Here is a 16,571-nt window from a genome sequence, read left to right on the forward strand (position 1 = left end):
CACAATCCCTTTGTTTACAAGCTGTGCAGTATATAATTATTTTCTTACAATGTTGATCAGAGGGTAGATCATTGTCAATATAAGTTCCCAAGTCCTGAATAACTGGGTCAACTCATAGGAGCATATTGTCAGTGTAGTAATTCTATGGGGTAGGTGGCTTCCCAAAGGATGCAGTAATGCATTTTTGGCATTTAGTTTCAGACAGTGATTTTCACACCAGTTATTTGTTTGGGACAAACCATCCTGCAGGATGGCTAAATCATTTGGTGATTTAATGTTCACTCCTACCAATCAACTGTAAACTTAGTATCCAGAACCCTTTGGTATTGGCTTTTACTTCAGAAAATTTGATGCCAAGCAGGAGAGGTCCCAGCAAAGAACCCTGGTGACTCATCTTTGTGGAGTTAACTTCCCCTGTTTTGATTATTTGTGTCCTATCTGTGAGCCATTTGGCAATCCACTGGGTGACATAGTGGTTAATCCCAGTTTATTAAATTTTTCTAGAGTGCCTGAGTGGGGAATTGTGTCGAAACTTTTGGTCAGGTCAAGGTATGTGGTATATGCCATTTTGCATTCATCCATTCCTTTGGTGACTTTTTCAAAAAAAAATCCACCAGGTTGAGTAAGCATGACCTGCCCTTGACAAATCCAAACTGAGACTAGTCTAGTGTTTGGAGGTTCCCTATATCCTGACTAATTCCATGGCAAGTCTTTCCATGGCTTTGCATATGAAGTGGGTCAGACTTATGGGTATATGGAAGGTCCTCTCTTATGCAAAGGAATAACTGTAGCTGTTATCCATTCACTTCATACATAATCTTTACGGAGGCTGAGACTGCGCAGTGTTGTTAGGGGTGTGGTTAAATTGTGCTTCATGCTATTTAAAATGCATCCAGGCATATTGTCAGGACCCATCATTGCAGTATTTTTGGCTTTTGATAGGAATTTTAGGACTTGATCATGTGCGATAGGTATATCTTGAGGGACATGGAGGGGAGAGGGAAGTAAAGTTAGAGCTAAATTAACTGGCCAGTAGGTTAGCTAGATTTGCAGCCTTAGTTTAGGTAACATTGTTTACAGTCAGCTCAGTGCATTGGTGCATTGTACTTTTGAGATTGTAGACATAACTAAAAATGCCTTGTGATTGTCTTTTGCTTGGGTAGCTATTTTAGTGTCAAACTTTGCTTTGGTGGATGTTATTAAGCTCCTGAGTTTTGGTTATTTCAGTGACAAGGACTGTAATATTCTGGGAGTTACTCTTCTTGCTTTTGATCAAAATTGTTTTCCTTTTTGTTATAAAGCTTGTTGATATTATGGTTCCAGGATGCTGGTTTATTTCTGGGGTTTGCCCTACACTTATTCCTGTGGGCACTGATGTATCTTTGCAGCTGTTTACACATTTCTGTGTGTTCTATGGAGTTAACTGGGTTTAGTAGGGATCTGAAGCTTGCCAGTGTACCACTTAGTCGTAGGAAGTTTGTCTTAAAGAAATTTCTAAAGGTTCCTTGGGTGGAAGGGATCGCTGGTTTGGTTTTATTTCGAAGGAGACTGCTTTGTGGACAGACAACAAGTGATGAAGATATGCAAGGGATGGTTCAAGATAGGACAAGATCTAAGATGTTACTCCCCCTAGTAGGTACTCTGACTGATTGTTCCACGGCATTTGTACTGACAAAGTGCAGGGATATCTGTGCTTCTGCACTGGTGGTGGTATAGGCTTCCCAGCCTAAAGTTGGACTGTTTAGATCAGCTAGGAAAATAGTATTGGGTTTAATACTGAGTGACTCCAGTTCCTGTAGATATGCATTGTGTCTTTTGTCATAGGTGGTGGTCTATAGTTAGCTAATATATGGTATGGGACCTTTCTGATGGTAGTTTGCACATTATGAAACTCTAATCCATCATACTGCGTTACCAGCCTTGATGTGAATGTCTTCTGAATGTAGATTGATACACCTGCACCTTTATTTACCCCTTCTGCACAGTAGCTGGTATAAATGTGCTGAAGACATTGTAGCCCTGCACAGCTAGACTGCTGTCCACTATTTTAAGCCATGTCTCAGTCACTACACAGACTTCAGTGCCTTTCAGGGTGAGAAGGGCTTGTAGGGAGTGGAGTTTCTTATTTAGACTCCTATCATTGTTATGTTTGTAGGTTTATGAGGTTGGCATTGCCTAAAAAAGGTACTATGGGGGTAGAAAATGTCTTTGCCAATAATCTAAACCCTAGAGGGACAAATGTAGGCCATCCCTGGCGAAGCAGCATGGTCTGTTAATCATATCTTCCCAGGCTGAAAATATTGAACCCCCTTTAAATGACACCAAAAACGAAACCATTTTTTTTTTACAAGTCAGTTTTTTTTTTTTACTGATATCATGGCATCATCCTTGGAGAAGGTAGAATGCTGCTCACTGCTATGCTTTTAGAGAGTGGCCTTACTGTACATCAGTATGAATGAATGTTCTCCAGCAGGGTATTAATGTACGAGTAATGCTTGCAGGAAAATTAGTCCGCTGCTTCATGGCTTCAAGCTACCATGGAGCTTGGTCTCAGAAAACGAAATGGCTGCCATTATTTTACACTCGCTAAGCAGCGCTTCTGTTTAGTGAGAGTAAGATGTTAAAAAAAGGAGACCAAAAAAAAGTGTGTGTGTATGCATGCATGCATGTCAGTGAAAGTGAGAGCGAGCCATTATTTGACAGTCGTTAAACAGCGCTTTGCTGTTTAGCGACTGTAAAGTAAAAAAATTTAAAAAGGTAAAGCATGTGTGAGAAATTGTATACATGTATGAGTAAGAGAGTTTCGACTGAGCATGCATGTGTGTTTGTCTGCATGTGAGTAAATGCGTGCATGAAAGCAGAGAGACTGTGTGTGTCTGTGTGTGTGTCTGTGTGTGTGTCTGTGTGTGTGTCTGTGTGTGTGTCTGTGTGTGTGTCTGTGTGTGTGTCTGTGTGTGTCTGTGTGTGTCTGTGTGTGTGTCTGTGTGTGTCTGTCTGTGTGTGTGTCTGTCTGTGTGTGTGTCTGTCTGTGTGTGTGTCTGTCTGTGTGTGTGTCTGTCTGTGTGTGTGTCTGTCTGTGTGTGTGTCTGTCTGTGTGTCTGTGTGTCTGTGTGTCTGTGTGTGTGTGTCTGTGTGTCTGTGTGTCTGTGTGTGTGTGTGTCTGTGTGTGTGTGTGTGTCTGTGTGTGTGTGTGTCTGTGTGTGTGTGTCTGTGTGTGTGTGTGTGTGTGTGTCTGTGTGTGTGTGTCTGTGTGTGTGTGTGTGTGTGTGTGTGTGTGTGTCTGTGTGTGTGTGTGTGTGTGTCTGTGTGTGTGTGTCTGTGTGTCTGTGTGTCTGTGTCTGTGTGTCTGTGTGTCTGTGTCTGTGTGTCTGTGTCTGTGTCTGTGTGTCTGTGTGTCTGTCTGTGTGTGTCTGTGTGTCTGTGTCTGTGTGTCTGTGTGTCTGTGTCTGTGTGTGTGTGTCTGTGTCTGTGTCTGTGTCTGTGTGTCTGTGTGTCTGTGTGTCTGTGTGTCTGTGTGTCTGTGTCTGTGTGTGTGTGTGTCTGTGTCTGTGTGTGTGTGTGTGTGTGTGTGTGTGTGTGTGTGTGTGTGTGTGCGTCTGTGTGTGTGTGTGTGTGTGTGTGCGTCTGTGTGAGTGAGAGAGAAAGCGAGAGTGATCTTTTGTGAGTGAATGCATGCATGAAAACGGAGGAGACTGTGTGAGATAACGAGAGGGAGAGAGATTGAATGTGTTTATGAAAGCAGCTGGAGACGAAGAGATTGAGAAAGAGGTTGAGACCGATTTTGTGTGAGTGAATGTGTGCATGAAAGCAGAGAGACTGTGTGTGTGTGTGTGTGTGTGTGTGTGTGTGTGTGTGTGAGATTTCACTTTGCAATCCCGAAATACTGAAATATCGAAATTCAGTATCTCAAGACTGTAAAGTCGAACACTGAAAAATCCGAAACACCAAAAGTACAAAATTAAAAATCACGACTGCCCACATACACACTCCACCCACAAACAAGTACACATACACCTTCCTCCCTACACTACAAACCAGCAAAACACACAAACACAACAAAAGAAACACACGCAGCGCCTACATATAAGCAGGGGAGAAAGCCCCCCTGCACTCCTCTGCTACTTATATTTACTAACTCCGAGGTCATACTAAAAACACAAACATACAAAAACCACCACTACACATTCTACACTCCCGTTGCACAAACATATCACATATGTACAAATACCATCACTCTCAACACTTGCACACACACAATATCTTACCTACCTACCTACCCTAACCCACACCTCAAAACTCCAAACACACTTGCACACACTAAAAGCCAAAACCCCTAGTAAAACATCACTTACCTGACTCTCCAGCTCCATACCACATCACACATCATGAACACAGGGAATCCCACGGCACGTACGTGACTCCACAACCGCGGATTCAACATTTCCGCATTCGGGATTCTGCACTTTCATGCAAGTACATTTTCGACACTTTGGTCTCGAGCTACTGAAATTCGATATTTCAGTAGTTTGAGCTTCGGAAGTGAGAGAGAATTGTTGTACCTACTTGTATATTTTGTTATGTACTGTTTTATTTTTTTTAATATATGTTGGATGTAAAATACACTATTAACATATACTACAGCATGTATGAAACATTAGGCAGAGGAACTATTTTACATAAATATATTTAAACAAATAAAATAGAACTTAAAATAAATACATAAATAAAACGCAACAATTTTACAGAGAAGCCATTCTCTAAGTGCAATAATGCTCGACAGGGTGTGTTAATGTGTGCTCTTCCAGGGGTGTAGAGCCTCTCCGCCTGTGGCGTCGGGCCTCACAACACCCCTGGGCAGGCATTCATTACACATTAACACACACCCTGTCGGGCATTATTGCTTGCATACCTGCCTTGGGTGTATATTTTGAGAGCTCCATCATATCTCTCTTTATATAATCCAGGGAGGTACACTTTAAGCAATTTTCACCCTCTACACCACTGAGTCGATGATTGACTATAACTTTTTTTTAGAAAACACCCTCATATCAAAAGTAGAATTTGTTAAGGGTAACTGTCACACTTCAGGTGTTATTTACCTCGCACTGTGTAAGGGGGTGTCCAGCATATTATGTTGGCAAAACCGAAAGGCAATTACAAAATAGGATATATGAACACATATATCAGAAATCCACTAAAAATAATAATAATGCACTGTATAGGCATTATTCAGTTTGTGGGAAATTTCAGGGGTTCCATTTTGGGATCTTAGAGAAAGTATTAGTTAACCCTAGAGGGGAGGACTACACAAATTTAATGGAAGAAAAAGAAGTCAAATGGCAGATCAGGCTGCAGGCAGTGGGAAGGTATTGGTTTAAATGAAGTTATTTCTGTAAAACCCCTGTTAATTAAGAGAGCTAGGGACAAAAGGCTATGTTAAAAATTTTCATGACGCTAGGAAAGTTTATTTCAAGCGTATTAAATATGGTGGCTATGTTAAAAATTTCCATGACGCTAGGAAAGTTTATTTCAAGTGTATTAAATATGGTATAGATTTTTATAAGTGTTTTTAAGTTGTATTTTTTAAACAGTGATTGTCTTTAAATGCATTTATGTGGTTGTGATGTCATCAACACATTGGGCTATAAATGTTGGATTCAGTAGAAGGCATGTATTCTGATGAAGTCCCTTTTCTGAGGGGATGAAAGTGCTCAACGAATACTTTTTAGATATTTTTATGTCTTAACAAAACATTTGATACCTTTGGAAGGTTGTTGAGAGTTATGGCTGCAACATAGTGATTTTATTATTTTATTTTTTTATTAAATAAACGTTATTCATGTTTGTGTACAGATACATAAAACAATGTCAGTCAACCATATTCTTGTAGCACCCACAACTCCCACTATCAATAGTCTGTGCTGTAAATTTAATAAAACTGTCAAACAGCTACACCATATGTCTGATTTATACTTTTGACAATCCATGGTTTCAGCTAGCAGAGGAATATCATGTAATAACTGTATTCTTTTCTTGAAGAAATTATCCTGCTTATCTGACAAATGCTCCAGATCATAGCCTAGACCCCACTTTATAAGGTGTGTATCACTCTTTGCCTTAGTTGTCATTTAATTTTATTTGTTTGGCCTGGTCTTATCAGATCTGTACCATTTATGAGTGACTGCTCTTTTGGCTACCAGAGCAAGACGTGTATTACAGCTCGAGTGTTCCTGATGGTTTTAGTTTAGAATTCCAGCTTAATAGCATTAATTCCTGTATAAATGTGATATTTTTCCATCTGTTAATTTGTCCAGAAGTCTTTGTTTGCCCCTTTTTAGGTTATCCAGACCATTACACCTCCAAAAGTTTTGTTCCCATGTACCTGTTTTTTTCAGTTTGCAGCTTCTGTTCTAGTTTCTACTAGCATGACTGGCCAGTGCCTGTAGAAACATCTTATACAATCTCTGAGGCATTTAGAACTACTTGAGAAGACACTTCCAGGTAAGGATGTTAAGCTTTCTTGTCTTTGTAATATAGCTTGGAGTTGAACATATATTCTTCTACTGATCCTTAGTGAAGTTCCTCTCCATCTTTGTGTTATACCCCTGTCGTGGAATATACTTAAACCCCTTAAATTTGTTTATCAAGTTTCTGTAGATCCTAGAGATTAATTTTTCCTTTGTTGCAGCTTCGGTTTTAACATCTAGTGGCATAACTGCCCATCCTGGTTGATATTTTCTGCCCAGTTCTTGTCCTGGTATATTTGCATCTATTGTCAACCACGTATTCATTGAGCAAAATCTCTTCCATGGGACAGACTCTCTTTTTGCTTGTTCCCAGCTTATTATTATATTCTTCTGAAACATTTGTTTGCAGTATCTGGTCTCAGTATTCAAAGATTTCCAACTCTTTGCCTCTGTATTCTTATTTTGTTTGGCCCCTCCTCCAAGCTGCTCCCCTGTTGGTGGTAATTATGGCAGCATCTCACATTTCCCTACATTTTTAACCAGGTCTTGTAATGACTTACTTGTATGAAGTTCTACCTGTCTCTCTATCTGGCCTGAATTTGCATACAGAAACCTAATTAATTTCTATCCTCCATTCCTTGTTTTTGCTTCTGAACCATGTCTTTCTATTTTGGTAGATGCTGGGCATATTGAAGCAGATAGACAATCATTTTTTAGGTTTAACTGTGAGTCAGTAAAACCCAGCCACTGGGGATGTACAAGCCAGTGCATTTCTTTGTGCTGGTCCCAAGCCCGGATAAATGGGGAGGGTTGCGTCAGGAAGGGCATCCGGCATAAAACTTTGCCAAATTATTTCATGCAGACACCAGTAAATATTTCCATACCGGATCGGTCGGGTTAACAATGACCGCCACCAGTACTCTTAGCCGACAGGGTGCTGGCAGAAATTGGGCTACTGTTGGCTGAAGGAGGAGAAGAGGCGGAAGGCATGGCCAAAGGCAGGAAGAGAGGAGAAAGGCTAGGACTGTGGTAGTGAGGGTCGGAACTTTGAATGTTGGCAGTATGACTGGTATAGGGAGAGAGCTAGCTGATATGATGGACAGAAGGAAGGTTGGTATATTGTGTGTGCAAGAGACCAGATGGAAGGGAAGTAAGGCTAGGTGTATCGGAGATGGGTTCAAATTGTTTTATTATGGTGTGGATGGGAGGAGAAATGGCGTAGGAGTTATTCTGAAGGAACAGTCTGCTAAGAGTGTTTTGGAGGTGAAAAGAGTGTCGGATAGTGATGTTTATGAAGCTGGAAATTGATGGTGTAATGATGAATGTTGCTAGTGCATATGCTCCACAAGTTGTGTGTGCAATGGATGAGAAAGAAAAATTTTGGAGTGAATTGGATGAAGTGGTGATGACTGTACCCAAGGGTGAGAGAGTGGTGATTGGAGCAGATTTCAATGGGCATGTTGGTGAAGGGAACATAGGGTATGAGGAAGTGATGGGTAGGTATGGTGTTTAACAAAGGAATGCAGAAGGTCAGATGGTAGTGGATTTTGCGAAAAGGATGGACATGGCTGTGGTGAATATGTATTTTAACAAGAGGGAGGAGCATAGGGTGACATACAAGAGTGGAGGAAGATGCACACAGGTGGATTATATCTTATGTAGGAGGGTCAGTTTGAAGGAGATTGGAGACTAAAGTGGTGACCGGAGAAAGTGTAGCTAGGCAGCATAGGATGGTGGTTTGTAGGATGACTATGGTGATCAAGAAGAGGAGGAGGAGTGTGAGGGCAGCACCAAGGATCAAATGGTGGAAATTGAAAAAGGGTAATTGTGAGGTGGAGTTCAGGGATGAGTTAAGACAGGCACTGTGTGGCAGTGAAGAGTTACCAAATAGCTGGGTAACTACAGCAGAGCTAGTAAGGAAGACTGCTAGAAAAGTGCTTGGTATCACATCTGGACAGAGGAAGGACGACAAGGAGACATGGTGGTGGAATGAGGAAGTACAGGAGACTATACAGACAAAGAGGTTGGCAAAGGAGAAGTGGGATTGTCAGAGAGATGAAAGTAGACAGGAGTATAAGGAGATGAGGTGCATGGCAAAGAGAGAGGTGGCGAAGGCTAAGGATAAGGCATATGAAGAGTTGTATGAAAGGTTGGACACTGAGGAGGGAGAAAAGGACCTGTACCGAATGGCTAGACAGAGGGACCGAGCTAGGAAAGATGTGCAGCAGGTAAAGGTGATAAAGCATAATGAGGGAAACATACTCACAAGCGAAGAGAGTGTGTTGAGGAGATGGAAAGAGTACTTTAAGGGGTTGATGAATGAAGAGAATGAGAGGGAGAGAAGGTTGGATGATGTGGGGATAGTGAATCATGAAGTACAATGGATTAGCAAGGAGGACGTAAGGATAGCTATGAAGAGAACGAAGAATGGAAAGGCTGTTGGCCCAGATGACATACCTGTGGAAGCATGGAGGTGTTTAGGTGAAATCGCAGTGGAGTTTTTAATCAGATTGTTTAATGAAATCTTGGAAAGTGAGAGGATGCCTGAGGAATGGAGAAAGTGTTTTGGTACCGATTTTTAAGAATAAGGGTGATGTGCAGAGCTGTAGTAACTACAGAGGGATTAAATTGATCAGTCACAACATGAAGTTATGGGAAAGAGTAGTGGAAGCTAGGTTAAGAAGGGACGTGATTATTAGTGATTAGCAGTATGGTTTCATGCCGGGAAAGAGCACTACAGATGCGAAGTTTGCTCTGAGAGTGTTGATGGAGAAGTACAGAGAATGTCAGAAGGAGTTGCATTGTGTTTTTGTAGACTTAGAGAAAGCATATGACATGGTGCCTAGAGAGGAGTTGTGGTATTGTATGAGGAAGTCAGGCGTGTCAGAGAAGTATGTAAGAGTGGTACAGGATATGTACGAGGGTAGTGTGACAGCGGTGAGGTCTGCGGTGGGAGTGACGGATGCGTTTAAGGTGGAGGTGGGGTTACATCAAGGATCAGCTCTGAGCCCTTTCTTATTTCAATGGTGATGGACAGGTTGACAGACGAGATCAGACAGGAGTCCCCATGGACTATGATGTTTGCAAATGACATTGTGATCTGTAGTGAGAGTAGGGAGCAGGTGGAGGAGACCCTGGAGAGATGGAGATATGCTCTAGAGAGAAGAGGAATGAAGGTCAGCAGGGCTAAGACAGAATATATGTTTGAATGAGAGGGAGGATAGAGGAATGGTGAGGATGCAAGGAGTAGAGGTGATGAAGGTGGATGAGTTTAAGTACTTGGGGTCAATAGTTCAGAGTAACGGTGAGTGTGGAAGAGAGGTGAAGAAGAGAGTACAGGCAGGATGGAGCGGGTGAAGAAGAGTGTCAGGAGTGATCTGTGACAGAAGAGTACCTGTAAGAGTGAAAGGGAAGGTCTACAAGAGGGTAGTGAGACCAGCTATGTTATATGGGTTGGAGACAGTGGCATTGACAAAAAGGCAGGAGTTTGAGCTGGATGTGGCAGAGTTAAAGATGTTAAGATTTGCACTGGGTGTGACAAGGGTGGACAGGATTAGGAATAAGTATATTAGAGGGTCAACCCAGGTTGGAAGGTTTGGAGACAAAGCCAGAGAGGCAAGATTACGTTGGTTTGGACATGTGCTGAGGAGGGATGCTGAGTATATTGGGGAAAAGATGCTAAGGATGAAGCTACCAGGTAACAGGAAAAGAGGAAGTTCTAAGATAAGGTTTATGGATGTGGTGAGAGAGGACATGCAGGTAGTTGGTGTGACAGAGCAAGATGCAGAGGACAGGAAGAAATGGAAACAGGTGATCCGCTGTGGCGACCCCTAATGGGAACAGCCGAAAGAAGATGATGATGATGATGAACTATGAGTCAGTAAGAGTCTAGAGAACAAAGTTACAGTGAAATAGTCGCTTACAGCCCAAATGGATTGGAGGTACAACACAGTACATGCCATCTATTTCACATCCTGTCTGGAAGTCCTTGCCGTAGTCATTGTTGGTGTTAAAGGATGCTTCTGTTTTATATGACAGAATTCTGTAACTCACCAATTTTTTTTTTTTTTAAGTGGACACTGTACCCTAATGAAAATCAAAATGGTGAATGTGAGGCATTTATTTCTTCTGGTCTCTACCTCTGAAATGTCTTTTTCATCTCTTTACTACACCCACCCAAAAAATCTCAAATATTGTGTAAAATTTCAAGACTTCTTCCCCTGTGACATGCAGAAATGTAGCACATGTCTTTTGGACTTCCTGGGTATACTGCTTGCAGTCGGGAATAAATCACATTTCTGAATTCACAATTACGACTTCTCAAACAAGTTATCCTTTAGAAGGAGATTTCCTAGAGGCTGTAACTGTATCACTTAAAAGATAAAATTACTCATTTACACCTTTTCCATCACCATGTAACATTTGACATTTTAGAATATGAATGACTGAGACATAAGATGAATGCCAGCTTCATTTTCTAACTTGCGTCATAGTGTGCAGGATACAGAAGAACACATGACTTTTTGAATCTTCAAATTACTTCTTGATGAATCTCGTACCCTTCACCATCATGCAGGAGGGCTTTATCCCTCCACTTCCCCTTACTTATATATGTTCTAATTCTATGGGCACACAGCCATGGAGAAAAGAAAAAAAAGTAAATCATTGCCAGTGATGGCAGTAGTTCCGTGTGAATCTTCACTTGACAAGTTGCAACTCTTCCATATGAAGCTGCAGAGTTGTAGCCGTATCCAGTAGAGACTTTACCATTGGTGCATGAACCAACTAAAGGTGCCAGAAATTTAAAAATACATGTTACATCCTTCAGATCAATTGTTACTATGTTCACAATTATGTGTAGACATCTTTTATTTCTGGCTAGTTTGGGTCACTTCTTGATTTGTTCTTTCCTCTCTTTCAGGCACTGTACAGCCATTCTCCCTGGCATCCATAGCCGCTTGTCCTCTGGATCCGCAGGTTGCTTCTTCCTGGTACCCCATCTCTTCAGGAAGTTGACTTTAGTTTAGCAGTATTTACTTAGAGTCCTGGGAAGCGGGGATTCTTCTGGGAATTGCATGCAGGGAGCCAGTGGCCATCATCTCTAAAAAGCTGGTAACTGCCCTTACCTTAAGCTGCAGTCACAGCAACATAGTCATTGCTGTTGCCACCCCCCTTTTAATCTAAATAGATGACCAGTGAAGCTCTTGGTTTTCACCAGACTTTGCATAGATGTCAGGCTTCCCTAAACCTTTGTCGCACAGGATAGGAGAGCTGGATGTCAGCTGCTTCCTCCTCTCACCCCCCCTCCACACACACACACACACACACACACACACACACACACACACACACACACACACACACACACATGGGAGACCGTTTTGGTGGTTCCAGTTCTTTTCTGAGTACAAGTGGTGCAAATGGTTAACCTGTTTCAATACCATTGAGCTATCCCACTACTTGACTCACTCTTGTGAGACTTAGGCCTAGAGCAATTGCTTTCTCCACCAACCACCCCCCAAAAAAAAATTCTTCAGCTAATGCCCTTTATAACTGAGTTCCCCTCCAAAAGAGCTCTTCTGTTTTCCTAGCAGTCCAGGATACTGCTGCTTTTCCCTTTTTTTTTTTTTTTTTTACTTCTGAGTTCATAGTCGAATGTTTCATTACAGTCTTGTACTTAGATTTACTCAGTTGTACGTGTGGCTATTTTCTTGTTTGTTGGCTGTGTTTTGTAATATATATGTAATTTTTATTCATCCATGCTGTGGCTGAAATGGGTCCTGTTGGATCTGTCCACTACTGCTAACAACCTTAATGAATAAACATTATCACTGATGTGCATTTTGTCATGGGTGGCTTAAAAGTAAAATTGTGTTAGTTTAGGTGACCCACAGTAGTATATTGTTTATTTTCAGCTTGCTTATGTTAAATGTATGTGTAGGTATGAGTGAAGTAATGGGTCACTCTGTTCACATTCTTCCCTTTATGCTGTTTTTATGTTAATTTTTCTAATTTGTGTTATAGCAAGCAGACCGTGACTGGTATATGATGGATGAGGGTTATGATGAATTCCACAATCCATTATCTCATACTTCAGAGGAATATGTGAAGAAACGGGAACAGCATCTGCAAAAACAGACGCAGAAGCGCATCTCTGCTCAGAGGAGACAAATCAATGAGGTGAGAGCTTTACCTTGAATTACTTAGAGAGGTCATTAAATATGTTTGACATGCAAATATTTAATAAAAAATATGTCTAAGATTGTAAGAGGAAAAATGAGGTAGAAGTTGCAAATAGCAAGAAGATAAGTAGAACCATGTCCTATGAAGTACACAGGTACAGCATTGTGGGCAGGATGCAGAAGCAACTGACCTGGTGTAGAACTGGTAACTAAGGACTAATGAAATGAATACTGACAAAAGGCAAAGATACAAACAGAAGGGGAGCTTGTTATGTAATAGTGAGCAGATGAGTTGGCGACTGTAAAAAAAATAGGGCAGATAAAAAACTGAAGAGTAGCACCAAGTGAAATTCAAGATTGATCTGTTAGTATTCGCATTAAATATGGTGGTGGACAGCGGCCATAAAAGTTGGGTGAGATGGAGAATAACAGTTCAAATTAAGTGACAATTAACATAATTGGGAATGTTAAAGTAACAGGGACACAGTAGTGAAGTCTTAAAATCTGTAACAATAAAAGAGAGAGCAGAGAACTCAAATATTTAGGCTATAAATTAGTGAGAATTAAATTCACAGTATGGGACAAGGCTAAACAGAAGTGTAGTATTCCAGTGTTACATAGCATATGATGCTATTTATATGGTTTCTTTAAATCATTCTTTTGTCAGCAAAACCACTTATAGGGAGGAGAAGGAAATGGAGTGCCTTTAGGGTGCTTTCTTTGTGCTGGGAGGGATTTAGGATGCTAGCTGCTACTCATTTTTTTATCCTGTGAATACAGTAATTACTGATGAGAATGCATTCTGTTAGACTGAGTATGGGTTTAAGACAGCTTGATATTGTGACCTACCTTTGCATATGTCTTTTCTCATTTAACCAGTAAGGAAAATGTTGTAGTTGCTTCTGTAATGACTTAAATTATTTGGAATCTTGGTTACAGTTTCCTTCAGTGGTACTACATACGTCCCCCTTTTCCTATGTTGTGTCTTTGGTGTCTTGGTCTACAGTTGCTGGTTTGGTGTAAACCATACTATTGTGCCCCATATGGGGCTGGGGCTGTAATGATGAGCAAGGAAGCTAGTCAAAAATAATATTTTGTTCAGGGCGTGTGGGTTGCTTTTCTTGTCAACACCTTGAGTGAATATGTTTTATAACTGGAAAATACCAGTTGAAAAATGCATTCTGTCTGAGAAGAAAAACATTGAAGTCGGTGTTTTTTTTTTTTTTTTTTTTTTTGTGGGAGGGGGAGTGGCAAAGCTCCCTACATCATTCATGTAGGGGGAATGCTGACCCAGTGCACCTAACTAGTATAATAATTTCCTGGGTTGTAGTAGCTTGGAGGTGAAAAGTAGTTTCCCGTTTAATTTTTTTCTATGAACTTTTCTTTTACGGTCTTGTTGAACCTAAGTATTGACTCCTGAGCAGGAGCCCTAAAGAATATCTGCAAGAAAAATGAAGGAAGAAATGGGTCCAGTGAAAAAATAATAATAACCTGCTTTGACCAATGAAGAACTGCAAAAATAGTTAAGTAATGATATGATAGAAAACCGTATTTAAGGAGCACACAAGATGGAACAGCTAAAACAGTAAATAGCTTGAGTATTGTAAACAAGAGATATATAGAGTATTTCAGCAAGTGTCAAATCAAGTGAGTTAAGAGGCAACAAAGGTGAAGATAGTGGGGCATTGGGTTTTGGGGTAAGTTAGTAGGTGGTTCTGAAACAGCAAGTGAATCAAGTTATGAGAGTTTTATAAGGGAATAAGATAGTGAGGTCACCGATACTGTTAGTGGAGCAAATGACAAAGTAGATTGTGAAGTAAACCAATGTGTGTTACAGACATCAGGAGGTAAATAGGTTCATAGTTACTGGGCATGCTGTCCATGAGACCATAAAGAAGCCTAGCCCAAATTCACAGTTGCTCCAAAGCAGGCTGGTTAAGTGTCTTGCTCCAAAGTCACACAGTAGGCAAAAAAAAGGTGGAAAGATTCAAGCCTTATATCTTTGGCACATGAAGCAGCTCATTAACAAGTTATAGCTTTAGTCTTCTACGCTAACTGCCAGTATGATTGAGGCAGACAGAGTACAGTGTAACTAGTGCTGTAACATGGAAGGAGGGGAAGGACATTTACTCCTGAGGAACTGGGAAGCTGGTATATGTAAAGAAGAAACTGCAGCAAGCATGTTACTGGGTAGGGAAAAGCTAGGTTGTAGCTGAAAGATGGAACAAAGATTTGGACAGAAGTTAATAGTGATTAACAGCTTTCATGTCTAGGGATAACACCCTTAGTGAGTTCTTAACTACAGTTGTATTTGTTGGATAGGAGATGTTATGTTAGAAGCAGTTGTATTTGTTGGATAGGAGACGTTATGTTAGAAGCACTATCGCCTAAATTTTAGACAGCTAGCTGTGGATCCAGTAAACTTGTATTCTTACATGGGTTTTAGTGCAAGAAATGTGTTTTGCAGAGTGCATGAGTACCACACATTTTTTTCTGGATGAATGAAAGGAGTTGTGATGATTAACATGTCATTACACTACTTTGAGTCGAGCTTATTCTGTTTGATTATTACAGCCAAATATTAAAAATGTTATTTGCAAGAATTTAGTGTGTTGAACATTTTTATCTGTTTATGAATTGATTGTTGAGAATATGGATCAAAGTTGCTTCTTACCAGAAAATGGTATATTATGATCTGAAGTAGTCGACTTCATTTGTTCTTCAACCTGTTGGTTACGGATCTGTGTCAGATCCGTCACGGCCGCATTTTCAGCATCTGATCCGAGCTCCAAGCTCCTCCCCTTACCCATAATGCCCCCTGTCTCTTTCCTCCCTTCAGATCTCATTTGCTGCTGGAAAAGCAAGCAGCGTGGTCCGAGCTCTAAGCGTATAGTGGGTAGTGTAAGTGCTCCTTTATTTTTTTCATCTTTTCTCTACCTTTCTTATCGTTTCTCTTTCTTGCTTTCTATCTTTTCTCTCCCCGTGACTGTCATGGGTTAAAAAAAAAAACCTTTCTTCCCTCTCTTTTTTTTTTCCTTTTCGGCCTCTCTCCTTGTGTGTGTGTGTGTGTGTGTGTGTGTGTGTGTGTGTGTGTGTGTGTGTGTGTGTGTGTGTCACCTATTTAGGGATGTCTGAAGTCCCTAAATTAGGATTCAGAAAGTGCACAGAGTGTGGCCATAAGCTTTCCCCAGCTGATGGGCACACTCTGTGTGTAATGTGCTCTGGCGCGCGGCGCACCTATCTGTGCTGGGTTCAATCCAAGAGTACTGAAGGAAGGGAGGGACAAATTGATCCTAAAAGGACTACTTCCCTCCTCCAGGATGGTAGCCCCTGCACTCCCCGTCTTCAGGGACAGCAACTGCATCTTTTTCCTCTTCCCTGGCTTCTGGGACTAAATCTCCTGCCAAGAGGTCCGGGGAAGGGGAGAAGATCGAGAGACAAGTCATGGAAGTGGTACCCTGACCGCTCGGCCCTGGCTGGCCTGCCAGCCAAAGTTAGGACTCCAACTAGGCCTGGATCACCCCGGCTTCAATCCCCAAGCTCCTCCTCTGAGCCGGAGGAGTTGCTGGCCAGGTCGCCGGTTAGGTGTCCCCATCACTGGCATTCTAGACCAGTTTCTGTGGCGTCATCCTCCCGCTGCACTTTGGAGCCTTAGTGAAGTGGAGATGGACAAGCTGAAGCTGAGATTTATCTGCACCCAAATCCAGATGTCTGTCTTGCCGGCACCCTCTCCCTCTGGAGGGAGGAGCTCACAATCCTTTTTTACACCAATAACTCCTTCTCCAATCCGACCTGCGGTTTCAGAGTCCCTGGATCCGAGGACCCTCGGGGTCAAGGGGTTGGCCTGACCGTACCTTCTACCTTGACCCTGGCCATTGCCTTGAGCATGTCTAATCCAACTGGGTCTGACTCCCCTGTTGGG

At 41.5% G+C, this 16,571-nt stretch overlaps 1 protein-coding gene across 1 annotated transcript in view; it reads left to right on the plus strand.

Moving 5' to 3' along the window:
* Positions 1–16,571, plus strand: part of DHX38 (DEAH-box helicase 38) — a gene marked incomplete in the record, with an annotated part of 1,902,786 nt that overhangs the window by 351,916 nt on the left and 1,534,299 nt on the right. Inside the window, 1 exon segment of the mRNA XM_044081902.1 lies at positions 12,492–12,647. Within this exon segment, the coding sequence (XP_043937837.1) occupies positions 12,492–12,647 (156 nt within the window).

Source organism: Protopterus annectens, chromosome 8.part1, assembly GCF_019279795.1.
Source record: "Protopterus annectens isolate FY-2018-M chromosome 8.part1, PAN1.0, whole genome shotgun sequence".
Classification (NCBI taxonomy): Eukaryota; Metazoa; Chordata; order Ceratodontiformes; family Protopteridae; genus Protopterus; species Protopterus annectens.